This window comes from Nerophis lumbriciformis, linkage group LG38 (genome assembly GCF_033978685.3).
Source record: "Nerophis lumbriciformis linkage group LG38, RoL_Nlum_v2.1, whole genome shotgun sequence".
Lineage (NCBI taxonomy): Eukaryota > Metazoa > Chordata > Actinopteri > Syngnathiformes > Syngnathidae > Nerophis > Nerophis lumbriciformis.
Genome location: NC_084585.2, coordinates 24406612 through 24426900, shown reverse-complemented (window position 1 = coordinate 24426900; position 20289 = coordinate 24406612). Strand labels below are relative to the sequence as shown.

General features: G+C 40.3%; 1 protein-coding gene across 1 annotated transcript in view; it reads right to left on the bottom strand.

Moving 5' to 3' along the window:
* Positions 1-397: 397 nt before the first annotated feature.
* The window catches only part of irf6 (interferon regulatory factor 6), a 20180-nt gene continuing 288 nt past the window's right edge, over positions 398-20289 (bottom strand). Inside the window, exons 2-8 of the mRNA XM_061932333.2 lie at positions 20030-20208; positions 10808-11003; positions 10379-10477; positions 10040-10306; positions 5700-6092; positions 5496-5614; positions 398-1161 (exon numbers count right to left, since the gene is read on the bottom strand). Coding sequence (XP_061788317.1) covers positions 931-1161; positions 5496-5614; positions 5700-6092; positions 10040-10306; positions 10379-10477; positions 10808-11003; positions 20030-20203 — 1479 coding nt within the window. The 5' untranslated portion in view covers positions 20204-20208 and the 3' untranslated portion in view covers positions 398-930. The remainder of the gene's footprint in view (positions 1162-5495; positions 5615-5699; positions 6093-10039; positions 10307-10378; positions 10478-10807; positions 11004-20029; positions 20209-20289) is intronic.

Genomic DNA, 20289 nt, shown 5'->3' with positions numbered 1-20289 from the left:
TCACAGTTAATATTATAAATCCCACATTATTTTCATGTACATTCTTGGTGTCTCATTCAGTAAAAAAATGTAAAATTCCGTTGTGTTTTTTAAGGCGGTCTGCCATAACGTTTTTAGCATTCAAACGGACATTATTGTGCTGATTTGTATTAGTGTTCCTAAAAATAGATATACCGGCCCCAAGACACATTTTTTTCTCTAAATTTGGCCCCCGGGGCAAAATTGCCCAGGCCTGGGCTAGTGGTAGAAATTGAATGGATGTTTGTCAGCATTATTCAACGCCATTGGGCCGCTAGAGGGCAGCAGTGTTGCACTCAGACGTTCAGGCACATGCCAACAAGTCTACTTGGAGGGTACAGAAGACATGTCTCATGAAGTGAAAAGTAAATCAATGTAGTTAAAGCTATAGTAATTTTTATTGTACATAAAAATCAGAGTAAAGGCGCCACATAACAGAATTTAGCCCCCCAAAGTGCATTAGCATCCATCACGTAAATGGATTAAAAACTATAAATTTGTATATACACATGCTCATGCAAAGATCTGCTAAAATATACAGTGAATGCAAAAAATATGTTTTTTTCCAAAATTTCACATGCAAGCATCGATGAGGGAGATGCTTGTTTTGGCAGCTGCACAATAAAACATTTGAATGATTTTTTTCCAATTCAGGGGCTAAAAATAGGTTAAAAACAAAACAAAAACAACACTCCCTCAAAGACAAGTTCAATAAAAAAAGATGGTGACGGCTGTAACTTATTAACTCTGCTAAATGTTTCCTTGCAGCGGGCTGGACTTTGCCCTCGTCCAACTAGCACTGCTGCACAAACTGTGCATAGATGCAGCACAGGCACGCTGTAGAGCCAGATCGCTAGCTTACTTTTAAATTAGACTCGTGGTAAAGATTCCGGGTTACTGCATGCTCAGTCTTCACTGGCCTTGCAGGGTCTGGACCAGGTTCAAGCCTGAGCCGGAAGGCAAAACCCAGCCGTCCTGGCCTTGATTGGTGTGTAGGAGGCAATAAAGCTGCTTCAGATGGGTCACAATGTTGTCTTTGATGTCGGGGATGGAGATCTGCAGGCGCACGCTGCCGCTGTCAAAGGAGCGCGTGTTGTCTCCAGAAAACATCTCGGTGATCATGCGGGCCACCACCGGAATGATCTGCAACAAGGGGGCAGGGATTATTGGATACAGAAGATACATTTAAAGTCAAGTACAAAGTTGCTATTCTGAAGTTATGCAGCCTTTTATATGACTGAACATAAGCAAAATGATTATATATTTTCCAATTAACCTCACAGTCTCCAACAGTTTCCAATGGTGTTGTCTACAAACCTGCCTAGGTCTCTAATCATTGGCATTAACAGCTGTGGCTGGAGGCAACTTCCTGATGTAGTTTCCTTTTTTTTATTTTTTTTTTATTATTCTTGGCAATAGCTGCATTGCCACCATGAGTGGTCAGCACACACATTTAAGAGTTGGAACTTAAAGTAGCAGTAGAGTGGAAAAACAAGTTGACATTATAGGCTTGTTTGTGTTTCATTCTATCCATTAAACCAGGCGTGTCAAAGTCAAGGCCTTATCTATGGCCCCCGCAGGCCACAGCCGCCTGCTGCTGTTTTGCACGCACCATCTGTTTTGCACCAGCATCAGTGTTGGCGCTAGGAATTTTCAAAATGGGGTCCCAGGGACACCACCATCAAGTCAGAAAAATGGGGTCCCACAGAAATTTTTTGGGGTCTCACTTTTTTGTAAGCGTTTTGAAAACAAATGATAAATGTATACTTTATCCTGTTACATCTCACATTCAATATTGTGTTTTGGAAAAAGGTTGTCATAAACATTAATTCATTAAAAAAATAATACAAAAAATAAATAAAAATGTTATGCATATAAATGTATTCAGTTATAAATATTCATTCACTTTCTTCTTTCCTTCATGGATCTAAACTTTAGATGCCGGTATTTTTTTCTGTATTTTTATTGTAATATTTTCAGAATGTGTTTGTTCTATTTTTGGCCAAAGTAAGACAAAGAAAACATTCTGAAGTTGTCTTTATTTTTTATTTTTAATGCCATGATTTTAATAGTCGGTGTGCACAAATTTTCCTCCATGCGGCCCCTGAGCTAAAATGAGTTTGACACCCCTGCATTTAACCAATAACCAATTGTATTTACAATCTGCAAAGTATGTGAAAATACCATCTAAAATGTCACAAAATGCCACAAATTCAGTCAGCCATTTTGAATATTCCGCTCCGAACACATTTGGTAATTTCGGTAGATTCTACGTGACTGGTCTAACACTTCTGCACTCTGACCATATTATTAGATCAGTCATACTGGAAATACGCAAACATTTGAAAGAGATGTGGTGTTTATCATTCACAGTCCTTATGCAAGTCAAAAACACATACTTAGCTTTTTAAATCGTAAATAAATAGTTAACAATTGAGTCAACAGATGGAGGGTCTTCTGTTGCACTCCTTATACTCTCTAAAAACATCCAGAAAACCGCCAACAATACTCTATTTACATGTCATGAGCTGAAAATTTACCAAATATGAATGTTATTGGTATTATAAGCACCAACGCAGACAGACTATTTTAGCGGCGCATTGAGTAAGCTAATGCTAGCTTACGCTGCTATTGTTTACACATTATAAACCCGCGGCTGCTTCTGCTTCGTCTCAAACTTGCTAGAAGTAAATTTTAGCTTATATTGCATGCATCTCTCACTTGGTAGTAGACAAATGTGGCCATGGACCGAGAGGCTGGTTGACTTTCACATCCCCGAGGTGGCGAAAAAGACAAAAAGACGCTTGTTGCAGAAACTTTTTTTTAAACCCTTTGTGAGGATTGTGATTGAATCTTGATCTAAAAAAAAATGTTTGTCAGCGTCCAGTCGGTTGTGGATATATTAAAGGTTTTTTTTAATTTTGGTTTAATATGGTTAGTTTGTATGTTTAGCACTTAGCAATGCTGCTGCATTGTCACAATAAAGCTGAATCCGGGTAGCAGTCGGCTTTCTAAAACTTAATGCTCATCCTCGTGTTCGGGCTTCAAAATATAAGGTCCTGGATCGTAATTTCTCCCAAAGTAATCGCTGTTGGCTCACACAAAGACTGCTTGATTAGCATTGTTGTTGATGGGGAAGGGATCTGTGGTTCCTGGCGCGACGTCACACAATCACGTGACTGGCTTCCTCATTATCTTTTAAAATGGCTTAGGAATCTCTGTGAGATTGATACTATTTTGATCATATCTAGTTATTCACAAACTTTGGAAGTCTTTTGGTGTCATAAATCACATATATAATAGCTTCAATATAGAGGAAACTTTTTTTTACTTTAATGTCACACGTTTTTAACTCACTGCACCGTTTACATTGATTGCTAATAATGCTAGCTGCTCCTTACAACATTGGTTCAGTTCTGTTGCTGCTGTGTTGTACTAAATACAGACAGACAGACAGACAGACAGAGAGAGAGAGAGAGAAGTTGGCATGTTGTGTAAATCGTAAATAAAAACAGAATACAATGATTTGCAAATCCTTAATTCAAAGACAAGATATTTAACGTTCGAACTGGTAAACTAATTTTTTTGAAAATGTTGGCTGCATAATGTTTAAAAAAAAGCTGGCACAAGTGGCAAAAAGGACTGAGAAAGTTGATGAATGAATTATTTGGAACATCCCACAGGTGAATAGGCAAATTGGGAACAGGTGGGTGCCATGATTGGGTATAAAAAAATCAGCTTCCATGAAATCAATCAATCACAAACAAGGACGGGGCGAGGGTCACCACTTTGTGAACACATGTGTGCGCAAATTGTCCAACAGTTTAAGAACAACATTTCTCAACGAGCTATTGCAAGGAATTTAGGGATTTCACTATCTACGGTCCTTAATATCATCAAAAGGTTCAGAGAATCTGGAGAAATCACTACACGTAACATTGAATGCTCATGACTTTGGATCCCTCAGGCGGTACAGCATCAAAAACCGACATCAGTGTGTAAAGGATATCACCACATGGGCTCAGAAAAACTTCAGAAAACCACTGTCAGTAACTACAGTTGGTCACTACATCTGTAAGTGCAAGTTAAAACTCTACTATGCAAAGCGAAAGCCATTTATCAACAACATCCAGAAACGCCGCCGGCTTCACTGGGCCTGAGCTCATCTAAGATGGACTGATGCAAAGTGGAAAAGTGTTCTGTAGTCTGACAAGTCCACATTTCAAATTGTTTTTGGAAACTGTGGACGTTGTGTCCTTTGGAACAAAGAAGAAAATAACTATCCGGATGTTATAGGCGCAAAGTTAAAAAGCCAGCATCTGTGATGGTATGGGGGTGTATAAGTGTCCAAGGCATGGGTAACTTACACATCTGTGAAGGCACCATTAATGCTGAAAGGTATATGCAGGTTTTGGAGCAACATATAGTATGTTGCCATCCGAGCAATGTTATCATGGACGCCCCTGCATATTTCAGCAGGACAATGCCAAGCCACGTGTTACAACAGTGTGGCTTCGTAGTAAAAGATTGCGGGTACTAGACTGGCCTGCCTGTAGTCCAGACCTGTCTCCCATTGCAAATGTGTGGCGCATTATGAAGCCTAAAATACCACAACGGAGACCCCGGACTGTTGAACAACTTAAGCAAGAATGAGAAAGAATTCCACTTGAAAAGTTTCAAAAATTGGTCTCCTCACTTCCCAAACGTTTACGGAGTGTTGTTAAAAGGAAAGGCCATGTAACACAGTGGTGAAAATGCCATGCAATGTGTTGCTGCCATTAAATTCTAAGTTAATGATTATTTGCAAAAAAAAATTAAAGTTTCTCAGTTCGAACATTAAATATCTTGTCTTTGCAGTCTATTCATTTGAATATAAGTTGAAGAGGATTTGCAAATCATTGTATTCAGTTTTTATTTACGATTTATAACAACGTGCCAACTTCATTGGTTTTGGACACACACACCCCCACACCCAGTCTATTGCCCCCCCAGGCTGTGGTGGCAGCAATGAGGTGGAGACGTGATGGCGACAGGCCGAGTTACACTGTTCCTATCCAAGTTAAATTCTGTACATGACTACATTACTCTGTAAAACTACTGTAGTTGTTTGTAGTACATTCTACTGTTTTTTTTTTCATACAGTATCTATGTTTTACCTTTTAAATAGGCATATTACATGTAAAAATTGTGCTATTTTGGGAGGGCCAAGCATCAATTAAATGAGAGACTTTGATTTAGAATACAAGTGTTTTGAAATAAGAGCACCGCCACAGAATTAGTTAAGCTCATTAGTTAAGGTACTACTGTACTGTTGACAACCTGTTCATATTTTATCTTGAACAAATCACCAGCATCATGCAAACAATCACACTTTTATTCTGATACTAATACTCGCCTATTTGTGAAGTACTCCATTCATGCCTGATATCATTTGATCCATGCCTGATATGGTTACCATAGAAGGCATGAGTTCTCACCTGAACCATGATAAGTTTCCTCTCTGTCGGCCTTCCATCAGGCCACTCCTCTCCAAAACAAAGGCTGATTTCAAACTGCGGTGGGTTTGGTGTTTGGCCGCGCTGGTGGGCAATCACACCTATGTTGCAAACACAATTCTAATTATGTAACCCAAAACTTCATTTCCTGTTGAACGAGTACAACAACAGGGCTAGAGAACTTACCACCGAGAAAAGACTCCAAGCAAAAAAGTTTGACCTTTTTCTGTCGCTCAATAGGATTTGGTGCGGCGGGGTTGGGCGCGCAGGGGCCAGACCAATACACCTTGCATTGGCACAAGCGGATGGCGTAGATGTCGTGGCCGCTCACCTCCAGGATCAGACCTCGGTCCATCACATCCAGCAGGCGGCTTGTGAAGAGCCTCTGCTTATCGTTGGTGATATTCTCTGTGGTGGGGAAGCGTAACTGTTCCAGGCTGACGGGACCAAACAGCTCCTCCTGATTGACCATTGGGCCCAGGTCGCCGTAAAAGAGCCTGCAGCCCTGTGGGTTGCTGACGGTGATGGTGGGACACATTTCCCTCCCTCGGTACAGAAACTGCACCTCCAGGTCGGTCACTGGGTTAAAAACGCAAAAGATTACATATAGTATTCGAATCCAGTGGTCCCCAACCACCGGTCCGTGGACCGGTACCGGTCCGTGGACCGATTGGTACCGGTCCGCACAAAAAACTTAAAAAAAAATAAAATAAAATAAATGTTTTATTATTTTTTTTATTTTATTAAATCAACATAAAAAACAGAAGATACACTTACAATTAGTGCACCGACCCAAAAAACCTTCCTCCCCCATTTTCACTCATTCACACGGGTTGTTTCTTTCTGTTATTAATATTTCTGGTTCCTACATTATATATCAATATAGATCAATACAGTCTGCAGGGATACAGTCCGTAAGCACTCACGATTGTATTTTTTTTAGGACAAAAAAAATTAAAAAATTAAAATAAAAAGACCATATACCCCCCACCTGGTCCGTGGGACAAATTTTCAAGCGTTGACTGGTCCGCAGTTACAAAAAGATTGGGGACCACTGTTCTAATCAATCTTATTTTGCCTTTTTTTCAATAAATTTTTCCTTCCACATTTTTATTCCGATTCAAATTGTTATACTTTTAAAATGTATAGCCAAGTCATGTCATGCGGGGTAGAATTTTTTTATTTTCCGAAAATTCCCACATTTTCAGGAAATCCACATTTTCGGGTAATTTTTTCCCCCCATTTATAACGAAAGTACACTTTTTCAAACGTTCACATTTCTCACCCAATTCAAACCAATCCAAAGTCAAAATGTTCTTTGTTAATGTTAGTTACTGCGTAATTATGCCAACATTAGCACACTAACTAGCTAATTTTACAGGTATACACCCCAGAGTCAAATATTTTGTTACTTCAACTTAGCATACTAACTTTGATTTTACAGGTATACATCTAAAAGTCATATTTTGTTACTTGACTATCTTGCAAGCATGCTCATATTAACATGCTAGCTTTTGAGCTAATTTCACAGCCTTAGTGTCAAATATAATTTCACGCATATTAAAGGGACTGTTTGCAACTTCCACAGTTACAGTTTTCAAAGCAAAAAATATAACATGAACACTGTTACCGAATGTCAACAATCGTGGTGGGCTGTCAGGGCCAGCAAGGCCTTCTCTGCTGGCCTAACAAATCATTCATCCATCCTTTTTCTACCGCTTGTCCCTTTCGGGGTCGCGGGGGTGCTGGAGCTTATCTCAGCTACACATGGGCGGAAGGCGGGGTACACCCTGGACAAGTCACCACCTCATCACAGGGTCAACACAGACAGACAACATTCACACTCACATTCACACACTAGAGCCAATTTAGTATTGCCAATCAACCTATCCCTAGGTGCATGTCATTGGAGGTCTACCCATCCATCCATTTTCTACCGCTTGTCCCTTTTGGGGTCGCGGGGGGTGCTGGAGCCTCCATCTATCCATCCATTTTCTACCGCTTATTTCCTTTTGGGGTCGCGGGGGGTGCTGGAGCCTATCTCAGATAAATAAATTAATAAAAGCTTTTTTTTTTTTTAAATTTACTTTCCCTAAATATATAATAAGTATTCATCATATTCTCTTTATGTCATATTAGGCTCCAGCGTTGCGTTTTTTAAAGCTAGCGCTTTCATTCAATCAGAATTCAGCTGGCTTGTTGCTAGCGCTGTAAGAAATCTGCCGAGGCCTTCTGAATCAACAATGGGGCGGTCTGTGCAGTGTCAGCGAACAGGGCACATACACTTGATAGACAGTTGCAATAGCCAATCAGATAACGAGTTGTTGGCAGTAGTCTTCCCTAGGTTGCCACATGAACCATTGAACGTGACATTGGATTGTGATTGGATACTCACATGTGATTACAAGAGAGTATCCAATCACAAGTTGTGAAAACAGGAAGTGCTATGCACACTTGTAACGAACCACACTTGGCTAGCAGACTTGCTTTTTTAACACACCATGCCCGAAGGAGAGTAAAACATTGATTAGGTTGCAGATATATACTGCAAAGCCATTTTCAAGAAGGACATTTGAAGAGAAGCTAGATCTTGTAAGACACGGTCGGCCAACAGATTAAATTGTTTGTCCGCCATTTCCAATCAAATCAACCAACTATGAGCAGTACCACTGGCTAACGGCTTACAATAGGTGCTTCAAATTGTGAGTTCAAAAATGTTACTGCTTTTTTTTGTCACGTTTAATGTGTTTTTACAGTTATTTATTTTTGAAGGTACCACGTTAAAATTTGTTTTAACTGCCGATGCTAGTTTATTGATTTTTAAATGCGCGACAAACTACCCTGCTATGTACACTATGGAGGTCATTCAATGCAATATAGTGCACTTCTGTATAGTATTTCTCCAGCTGTGGTCATGTGGTATTTTTCAAAGTCGGACAAAGTAGGACATCACTGAAGGCATAGGTGTGAAAGGCACAGCCGCCACTGGGTTTAACAGAACACATTTGTTTTAAATCTATCTATATTGTTCCACAATTACAACATTTTTTTGCCAGCCTGAAAAACATGTTTGGTGTTTACGGCGGTCACTCACACTGGCTTGTCAGCATGTATGTGCGAGCGCGTACACAGAAACGAAACAGTCCAAGAGAAGCAACAAACAATTTGCAATCATGTTATGATAGAATATACATTCCATGATAGCCAACACTAACTAATCGCTATCATGAGCAAACAACACATAAAGTTAGTGCGCTTGCACGTGTTGCGTATGTACGTAGTTACGTCATTATGTTCTAGAAGGACGGCGTGGAGAAGTTGGTAGAGTGGCCGTGCCAGCAATCGGAGGGTTGCTGGTTACCCACCTTCTACCATCCTAGTCACGTCCGTTGTGTCCTTGGGCAAGACACTTCACCCTTGCTCCTGATGGGTGCTGGTTAGCGCCTTGCATGGCAGCTCCCGCCATCAGTGTGTGAATGTGTGTGTGAATGGGTGAATGTGGAAATACTGTCAAAGCGCTTTAAGTACCTTGAAGGTAGAAAAGCGCTATACAAGTATAACCCATTTATCATTTATTTATTTATAGAAGCTGCAAAAGGGTGGGATATGCCGCTTAAAACACATTGGAAAGCTAGCACCCTCTAGGCATTTGTGTAAATGTTGAAAACAGCCCCTTTAACGAGCATGTTAGTATGCTAGCTTTTTGGCTCATTTTAGGTGGTATACACCTAAGAGTCATATTTTGTTACGTGACCCTACCTTGCTAGCGTACCAACTGTTAGCATTTCAATTCAGTTTTTTAGCATTCGCAAGCAATTTCTAGTTCTGTGTATTATTAATATCATTATTATTATTATTACAAATAGGCATTAGACTATCTTTTCTAAATATGTTCTACTAATTTAATTGTCATTTTGAATCTGATTGAAGAATGTCTCTGAATGTTCTGAACTCCGGTTTCCATGCCAGTGTTGCATTGAATAGAATTGTGCCATAGCGTGGATGTAACTCATATCGCCTTAGATAAGACTGACTCAACAGTGCCTCTGCTGGCTGCTGCCAACTAATACTACCTTAACTTCTTTCCTCAATAGATTAATACAATACATCTATTAGGGGTGCACAAAAAAAATCAACTTACATCCGAATCGCGATTCTAATTCATCCCAATTCTAACTCGATTCATAATTTTCAGAAAAACAAACATTGTTTTTAATACGAATCAATGTTTAAAATAAATTTTTAAGCTATCTCCATGCAACCAGAAGGAGCTTTTCTAACCTGTAACTTGTTTTGAATAAGTTAATTTATATTTATACCAAATAATACATTGTGAGAATCTGTTTGAATTGAGAATGATGTTGAATCAAGAATCACTTGTGAATTGTATCATGACCCCAGGAATCGGAATTGGATCGAATTGTTAGGTTCTCAAAGATTCACAACCCTATTATCTATTTTTAACTGTTGTAGTTTTATTAAAATGTCTGCAGTTTTCAGCACAGGTACATATAGAACACACTTACTTGGGAGGGAGCTGATCCACATCTCTGGAGAAGCGAAGAAAGAGTCCACTAAAGGTGTCACCTGCATGGCCTGATCCGACATAGTAACGGGGGGCATGGCAACAAGGGCTGGGGGCTGCATCTCCACATCTACCGGCTCCTGCTTAGGCCAAATTTTCCCTGGTTCCTCTTTGGGCCAGCCTTCATTGGAAGGGGGGCCACTTGCGGGCGGAATGGAGGACTCAGAGCCCATAGGGGACCACATGATAAGAGGAGAAGGACTTGTAACTGTTTGAGGAAGAAAATAAGTCAGCCATTTTCGTTGGTTTGTGTTTCATGTGATATATGATAAGCACCCACCGTTGGACGGGTATGGTGGAAGAGATTCTGGTGTGTTTGGGACGTCTTCCTCAGCGCCGTCTTCCTCGCCTGGAGTCCAGGAACCAGCGTCTGCAGAACCTGTGGTTTCATTTAGTAGACATTAATGCAGCTGGTATAGGCTCCAGCAACCCCCGCAACCCCAAGAGGGACAAGCGGTAGAAAATGGATGGGTGGATACACAGAAAAAGCAGTGCCAATTAACTATTAAATAGCTGCCGGATGTACGCCAAAGCAACAAAAGCCTTAGGAAAGTACTTTCATGAAAAGACAGAAAAACAGCGACAAAGGAAAAGAGGAATCACACTTGTGCACTGAAGAGGATTTAAAACATGAACATAAACATAACAGACAACAATGAAATGGATACTGTAATACTGTTCATGGCTTCAAGTGTCAACTTCCCATTACCTGGGTTGCTGAGCGGCTGCAGGATGTCACAGACGTCGTATATTTTCACGGGGTTCATCGGGACTTCTTTGGTTCCGTCGTAGATGAGGTTGAATTCCCGGCTTTTGTTCAGAGCGCACCGGAGCTGGGCTTTCCACTTGGCGGGATCGGGTTCATCGGTTCCCTCTTGGAATTTTCCCGTCTCCACAGCCCACGCCTGAAGGAACATGACCGTGGGAATGCCACATGTTTGAAACTGTGCACGAGTCACACGAGCAGAAACAACCGAACGAATAGAGGATGGTGGCAATGATGTACACTACCTTTCTACTGTAAAACAGTGTGTCATGTAGGAAAAGCATGACAAATCAAATCAAATCAACTTTATTTATAGAGCACATTTAAAATTTACCACAGGGGTAGCCAAAGTGCTGTACAATGAGCAGGTTAAAAGATAAAACGAGTACCGAGCAAACACAACACAACACAAACAGAACACGATAAAAAATAAATAATTAAAATAGAATTCATAAAAACATGATCACAGCAGGTGTATTATGGGGCGCCATTGCAGGATGGATATCACTCAGTGTTAAAAGCCATGGAATAAAAGTATGTTTTTAAGAGAGATTTAAAAACAGGAAGAGAGGAGGCTTGTCTAACACTCAGGGGTAGGTCGTTCCAGAGCTTGGGAGCAGCAACGGCGAAAGCTCTGTCACCTCTAAGCTTCAGCCTTGTGTCAGGGACCGTCAACAGCAGCTGATCGGCTGATCTTAAGGATCGGGTGGGGCAGTAAGGCTGAAGGAGGTCGGAGAGATAGGTTGGCGCGAGGTTGTTTAGACATTTAAAAACAAATAAAAGGAGTTTAAAATGTATTCGGTAACGCACAGGGAGCCAGTGAAGGGACGCTAAAATAGGGGTGATGTGCTCACGTCTGTGGGTCTGTGTTAGCAGACGAGCAGCAGAGTTCTGCACGAGCTGCAGGCGGGCGAGGGAGGCCTGGCTAATGCCTACATACAGGGCATTACAATAATCAAGACGAGTCGAGATAAAAGCGTGGATTAATTTCTCAAGATCATGTCTTGATAGAAGCTGTTTCACTTTCGCTATTTGGCGTAATTGATAAAAGCTTTTTTGAACGACGCTGCTGATTTGTTTTTCGAATTTAAAATCTGAGTCAAACTTTACCCCCAGGTTTGTGACAGAGTCGCTGAGATACGGGGTCAGAGTGCCGAGGTCAACGTTGGGGGAGGGAGAGCGACTTGGACCGAACAACATAACTTCTGTTTTATCTTCATTTAGGCTCAGGAAGTTAGCTGAAAGCCAGACTTTGATGTCGTGCAGGCAGTCAATAAGACGTTGAACCGTGTTATTTTGTGCCATGGGAAAATAAATCTGGCAATCATCGGCATAAAAATGAAATGCAATACTGTACTTCCTAAAAATAGAACCAAGGGGGAGAAGGTAAAGCGCAAATAAAATTGGGGCAAGGATTGACAAGGGTTAATAAAGCCTCTGACACACATGTTAAAAGCAGGCTTCACTTCACATCTTAAAACAAAGCCTAGCTCTACGCCAACTATCCGCCAGTCAGCTACAGACAATGACATAATTGATCATGTTGTTTTCTTTAGCCAACAGGCTAACCTAGCATGATGTTGCTTTTAAAAAGTGATCATATTTTTTGTTTAACCAGGAAAAAAATCCTATTGAGATTAAAAATGTATATTTCAAGGGGGTCCTGGCCAAGAGGCAGCAAAGTTACACATACAATTACATTCACATTAAAATGACAGGATGGACATCAAGTAAAACAGTTAACTGAGGCTCTTTCAAATGCTTTCAGTTTAGATTTAAAAGCATTTAAGGATAACAATTCAGTCAGCTTCCAGTCTCTTTGTAACATGTTCCAAGGACAAGGAGCTGCATAGCCAAAAGTTTTTTTCCCAGCTCAGTTCGAGCAAAAGGGACAGAACAACAGCTGTACGTACTTCTTTGTGTAATCAATGTACAAATGTACTTGGGCAATAGTCCCACAAGAGCCTTTGTAAATAAAATTGTACCAATGACACTGTCTCCTAGTGGACAGAGAAGGCCATACCACCTGAGACTACAAGTCACAGTGGTGTGTTCTCATTGGCTCCGTTGGAAATTGACTTTTATTTAAGTTTATTTACGAGTTAGAATGCATTAAAAAAAAAATACATCCGTCGTCATGTCTTTCCTAATAATTGTGAATATGCAAAATTCCCCCAAAAATGCAGTTCCCCTTTAACACTCATGCCTTAGCATGCCGTCCCAAAATGATGTCTTACTATGCCAAAAAGATAGTTCCTCAGTGTTCGCTCTTCCAATAACAATATTGCTACAGCTTGGTTAATATACCAGGCATGCGATTTGAACTTAATGAAAAAGACTGAAAATAGGCCAGGGAACTGGGGCAAGGTGCCGCAAGTCCCCAGCAATGTGAGGGACAAGGGGACTCCCTCTCCACTTCTAACTGCTCAAAATGCAAAAATCATAAAGAATACAAACAATGTTTATTCTATTAGCTAACTTCCTTTATCTGAATAGCCATTTGTGATTTATAGCATGAACTAACAAATATCTTGCAGTCATGTTGTTTATGTTTCAAAATTATTCAACTATTCAATGTCAAAATATAAACAGTAGAAATAATGAACAAAATGTCAGCTACTGTCTTGTTCTAAAACACCAATGAAAATGAAATGTAGCATTTAGACAGGCTATACTGTGGCAAAAGTCATCACGTCTGCCACAATCATGTGTGTTTTTAAAACTGTATTCCACTTCTTCCATGTCGAGAGCAGTTTTGATTTGGGCTTACATGGTAAAAAAATAAAATTAATGTTTTGGGCATTGTTTTATTCAGACACATACATTTGTGCAAATGTGGCCAAGTAGACACATTGTGGGTTTCCTGGACGTCGTCTACTTCGCTAAAAGAAACATCTAAAGAAGAGAATCCCTCTGCCATCTTCCATTTTTTTTTTAAATATATAAATATATAAATCGCCCGTCGTCATTTGGGATGTCTGTTGTGATTTCCCTTCCTGCCCTATCTTGCCTCTGATTGGCCTGTCCGTAATGTTTTGCCCTAATCTTAACCAATCATGACTCCTCATAGTAAACCAATCAACCAATAATGGATTTTCTTATACTGTACGTAAACCAACCAATCATCATTGATGTTTCCCGTATATTTTGTCTCCTGCCCATGGAGTTGTGTCAATTTTTAAGTTAATAATTTTTAATGCCAAACCGTAGTTTATACCACTGGGTTATCAAAAACCGTACTCATTACTGGAATACCGTAGTTGTTGGCAGGTATGGCAAAGAGACGGATCAAGATTTTAAAATGTGGGAAAAAACGAAAAATAACTGTTTATATTTTTTCAGCGATAAAAAAAAGACAGATTTCCGACTATAGACGGAAAAATCACATGCCTGATATACAGGTTACGGAATGTATAAATTAAGTATTGTTAGCGTTTTTTGGATGCATTTTCCAAGTGATTTAGCAGCAGAAAGGATTGCTTCAATTAGCTGAATTGCCAGCCACCAACAATGAGCTGATTTTTACAAATGAGAATGGCCCCCCAAAAAAGACTGCGAACAGTAGGCAAAAAAAAAAGAAGTGCAGTTCCCCTTTAATTATTCATTTTTTTCCTATATTTATACTGTCATATTTGCAGAATGTGTTTTTTCTATTTTGGGCCAAAGAAAGACAAAGAAAACCATCTGAAGTTGTCTTTATTCTGTAGTTATTATGCATGATATTTTCAGTTGCAGAATTATACAAACATGTAGAGCACATGTGTCAAACTCAAGGCCTTGGGGTCAGATCTGGCCCGACGCGTCATTTATCTAGGTTCGCCACATCATTCATTTAGTGCAGCCCGCTGCATCATTTAATAGGTTCTGCAAAAGGCTGGAAATAATAAAGTACTTTATTGCTAGATGTATTTGTTCTTTCAACTTTGAGAATATTATCTGATCATGCGAAAATATGTTCCAAGCATTTTTGTTTTTAAAAAAAATATATTTGCTTGCCACCTTGACTTGAGATTTCACAGCAAGTTATCATCATGTTCGTATAAAACATAATGATCAATGTTGTTTACTTTTTCAAAGTCTATTCCATCTATTTGTATTTGATTTTCTCTTCTACTGTTACAAAATAACATTATTCTTGTTTTACTGAAGTTCAAGGAATGTCTGTTTTTGTCAAAACAACTCTTTAATTTGTTCCTTTATTCTGTTGTTTGTATTAGCTTTTGTGTAATCTCTCTTGAACCAAACCCAGTCTTGTCGTCAGCAAATACCAACTTTAAATCGATATATTTGCAAGATATATTTAAAGAGTTGCATATGTAAATTGTGTAATGAGGCTATTTTAGTTATATTCATATATTTGCAATGTTACAGTCAAACTTATAATTACGACGTGATCCTCAATAAAACGAGTTAGACACCTCCAACTTAGAGAATAAACACAGATGAGAGTGCAATAATCAAGCAATGACCAAAATCGAAGTAGAAGGTTCAATTAATAGCAGTGGTGTGCCGTCAGGGCCAGCAAGGCCTTCTCTGCTGGCCTAACATAATCAGAAATCATGATCATAATTAAAGATGAAATTATTTTTTAATTTACTTTCCCTACATATCTAAAAGTATTCATATTATTCATGTCATATTATGCTCCTTCCAGTGCTGTTGTTTTTAGTTTTAGTTTGTATCCAATCAGACTATAGCTAGCTTATGTTGCCATGCTGTACGAAATCTGCCCGAGGCTTTCAGAATCAACAATGTGGGCGTCCGTGCACTGAAAGCAAACGGGGACATACAGTTGATAGATAATTGCGGTAGCCAATCAGATCACGAGTTGTTGTCAGTAAGGCCTTCTAGATGGCCTCATGTTGAAAGTGACATTTACGCGTCTTGTGATTGGATACTCATCGAGACCGTTAGCAGATGAATTTGAGAACACAGAGTTGAGAGACAGTTGTGATAGCCAATCAGATCACCAGTTGTTGACAGTAGCCTATCTAAGGAGCCTGATGTTAATGAGACTGTGATTGGATACTCACTTGCCATTCCAAAGTGAGTATCCATTCACAAGTTGCAATTTAGCAGGAAGCGGGAAGTGTTGCGCCATAGCCAGACCGGGATAGCAGAGAAGGAGAACAAAACGTTTATTAGGTGGCAGATATATATTTGCAAGGCCATTTTCAAGAAGGATATTTAAAGAGAAACTACATCTTGTGAGACAATGTTCACCAACCCCGGAATCTAGCTCAGCTGTTTTGGCGAAGAAATGGGGAAATGCTCGCCATTTCCAATCAAAAAGACCAACGATAAGGGGTACCCCTGGCTTATACAGTATCGAATAGGTGCTATAAATTGTGAGCTCAAATATTTTCATTTTTCACTTTTAATATGTTTTTTGCAATCTTAATTTTGACAGTACTCCATAAGATAGATTTTAATTGCTGGTGCGTTTTAATTGTTTTTTTAAATGCGCCAGAAAATAACCAGTTTTGTACACTGTTAAAGTGTGTCAATGCCCAGTAGTGCGTAAATGTGTTCCTGTATAGTATTTATCCAGCAATGGTCATGTGGTGACATAAATGATGGTGTTTTGAGAGGTAATCGTTGAAGTCGGGCATCACTGAAGGCCTAAGTGGGAAACGCAAGTGGCCCGCCACTGGCAATAGTGATTTAGGCCCCGTTTACACTAAGGTTATCCAGGGTAAATCCCACCTAACCTTATCCGTGTCCACACACACAACAATGCACCCCCCCTTCCACAAATGTAGAAGAAGGAGAAACACGGGCATGTTTGGATGACTCGCCTTCATATTTCCAGTGGTTAGCTCCGAGTTACAAAACCGCTTTATTATGAAGCTGGCTGTGGCGCGTTCTTTCTGACGTCACTTCCTGTGTGGGGCACGGTCTTTTTGGCATCACTTCCTCTCCAAACTCAGTTTATAATCGATCAATGAGTCCATACAAAGCTAAGAGCCGGATGAGTCAAGAAATACACGGCGCACTTAGCCGTGTAAAAAATTGTCCGAGGAGGGTAACCTTAAACGCTGGTTTAGTGTGGCTGAAACGGGACTTAGGCTAAATAATTATTCTTTTAAGGCAGGGGTGGGCAATTAATTTTTACTAGGGGCCGCATGAGCAACCCGAGCACTGCTGGAAGGCCACATCGACAATATGTCAATTAAATTTTGCTCAACATTATTTTTGATATACCGTAAGATAAAAAATAAAATAATAATAATAATAATAATAATTAATAATAATAATAATACTTTCATTTAACCTAACTTAACTTTATACAAAAGCAGATTGCTTTTGATGGTTTTATTTTTAACACTGTCTTACACTACACTTCCTGATGTACAATACAATGCAAAAATGTCAATTTCTGCACAGGGTTAATTTAAAGTTAATCCTACATCCTCTTTAAAAGTCCAACATTTTTCCCCGTCAGATTTGGACAACCATCTGTTGTCACACCTGCCAGCTTGTCCCATTTCAGTCCTAACATGTCCAAACACGCATTTACCTATATGAACAAGTCATTACCTGTGGTTGTCCCTTTTAATTGACTACATGGCTCCTCCGTGATTTAAAAGTCAGCAGTTATCCCACGTAAGAAGATGAGCAGCTGGGCGGTGTTACGTATATCACAGCTCTCATCCAAAGCCCGCGAAAAACAGTCAAATTTGGCCGTTCTGTTCTTCAGCTACCAAATTTCAGGTGTTGTGTCGGATAATGCACCCCCTGACCGGAGTGTTATATCAACTAAAGCCCACACTTAAAGTTTTCACGTGCAAGATTGAATCTATTTAAAAAAAGTTATTTAATAAGAAGCCAAAAGTGCAAAAACAATAATGTTCGTGTTGGAGGAGTTGAATGAAATATGAAATCCGTGCTGCAGTCTGCAGGTGTACCTAATGTTGTGGCCCAGCAGCGACTGCAGCACGGAATTCCTATTTCATTCATTCACAACTCCTCCAACACTAACATTATTGTTTTTGCACTTTTGGCTTCTTATTAAATAACTTTTTTAAATAGATTCAATCTTGCACGTGGAAACTTTAAGTGTGGGCTTTAGTTGATATAACACTCCCGCCAGGGGGTGCATTCTACGCCGGGTTGCATTATCCGGCACAACACCTGTTATATCAGTGCAACAGAGTCCAATAAGCACTCCTTAATAAACTCTTTGTCAGAAAACGCCTTATTTTTTCTGACGGTTTTGTGAGAAATGACGAAACTTGTCCTGACGGCTGCATCTCTGGGGGTGTGAAATATGGCAAAAAGTCCTTGTTGGGTTTGCAGTTTTACCATCAACGCATCAGCCTCCCTTGCGCGCGCTTAATCAGACAGATTCCGGTATTTTTCCTCGTGCTTCGTCATGTAGTGGCGATTCAAATTATATTCTTTAAACACAGCAAGCTGTGTAGCACACATTAAGCACACAGCTTTACCTTTAATTTCTGTAAAGAAATACTTGGCAGTCCATGTCTTGTTGAAAACACGGCATTCGTCATCAACTTTTCTCTTTTTAGCGTCTCATCACTTGTCGCTGTGCACCTTCACTCACAGGTTACACCCGGACATACGCCCATAAATAACACTTTTCAAAATAAAAGCAGCACAGTTGTATTGCGCGCACGACATGGATGTTTTTTAAACTTTATTTTGTCATTTGTGATTGCCGCTGTTCACATTCACTCACGCGCATACGTCCACACGGAAGTAATACAAATAACGCTTTTCAAAACAAAAGCAGCACCGTTGTATTGCACACTCGACATAGATACTTTTTAAAATGTATTTTGTAATTTATGATTGGCCTCACGCGGGCCGGACAGGGACGCACTAAGGGCCGGATGTGGCCCGCGGGCCGCAGAATGCCCAGGTCTGGTTTAAGGGGTTATTCGGCTTAGTGTAGACATAGCCTTAGGTTTTTGCAAAAATTGCCCAGCTCAAGTCGAGACCCATCCCTCAAGCAGTCTCGGTCCACACGTTTGGTCCAGGACTGCGTTCACACTAGGGCTGCAACAACTAATCGATTAAATCGATTAAAATCGATTATAAAAATAGTTGCCGATTACTTTAGTCATCGATTTGTTGGATCTATGCTATGCGCATAGGCTACGTTTTCTTTTTGTTTTACCTTTATTTATAAACTGCAACATTCACAAACAGCTGAGAAACAATAATCAAAATACTAGGGGTGTAACGGTACGTGTATTTGTATCGAACCGTTTCGGTACGGGGGTTTCGTTTCGGTTTCGTACCGAACGAGCTTCCACACGGACATATTAAGTAGCGTACTGCACGTTGTGTAAACGTATACTCAAAATTCCAGACATTTGAGGCATTTATGAAACTCCGCCCTGACAGCTGCGCAAAAGGGGACATGTCCGGTGAAAAAAGGACGTATGGTCAGTCTATCCTAGCCCGTTAGCTGCTAGCAAAAGAGGACTAGCAGCGATCGGTTTCACCGGACGTGAAACCGATCGCTCATGCTAGCAGCTAACGGGCTACGATAGACTGACCATACGTCCTCTTTTCACCGGACATGTCCTCTTTTGCGGGGCTGTCGGGCGGTGTTTCTTAAATGCCTCAAATGTCTGGCATTTTGAGTTAGGGTTGCGTGTATTTTCAATATACGTTCAGGGTTAAGAAGGTTAAAAACACAACAAATTGTACATGCAGCAGCATTCGTGAGGGAGGGGGAGAGACAGAGAGAGCGAGAGAGTTGTGATAAACGCGCATGCATTGTCAGGCTCTGCTTTTTATCGATACATTTATCAGATTTAATTTTTTATTATCTATAACAGGGGTGTCAAAAGTGTGCCTTTTTGTAACATTTTACATGTTTTATTTGGCAAGTTGAAAGAACATGGCGCCAGTATGCTGTTTTTTTTTCAATAAAATACTGGAAAGGATAGAAATGTAGTTTGTCTCTTTTATCCGATTAATCAAAGTAATAATCGACAGAATAATCGATTATCAAATTAATCGTTAGTTGCAGCCCTAGTTCACATTGGAGCAAAAAAACCTACCAGCAGAACAAATAGCCCCAAAACGACATGTGTGAAATAAAGGCCCGTAAAAAAAGAGCTGCGGGCTACAAGTGAACTCGTCCCGCAGTTTGGACACCAACTAGTTCGTCATGTGTGTGGCAGCAGGTACCTTGAATATGGTGTCCTCGTCCTCGTGCTGGGGCGTGTGTCTGGTGGCGTGTTTCCACGGGATCTTGAAGCGCATGGCCTCACGGTCGAGCCATACCAGGCCGGGATATCTGCCGCTGTCCACCTGGGCCACCAGCCACGGTTTCAAGCGGACACGTCGCGGCGTGACCGACATGTCGACTGAAAGGGTAAAAAGAACTGCGAATGTCAAATAAACGACAACAATGTATGTGTTTCTATCGTCGCCATTAAACGACAAGC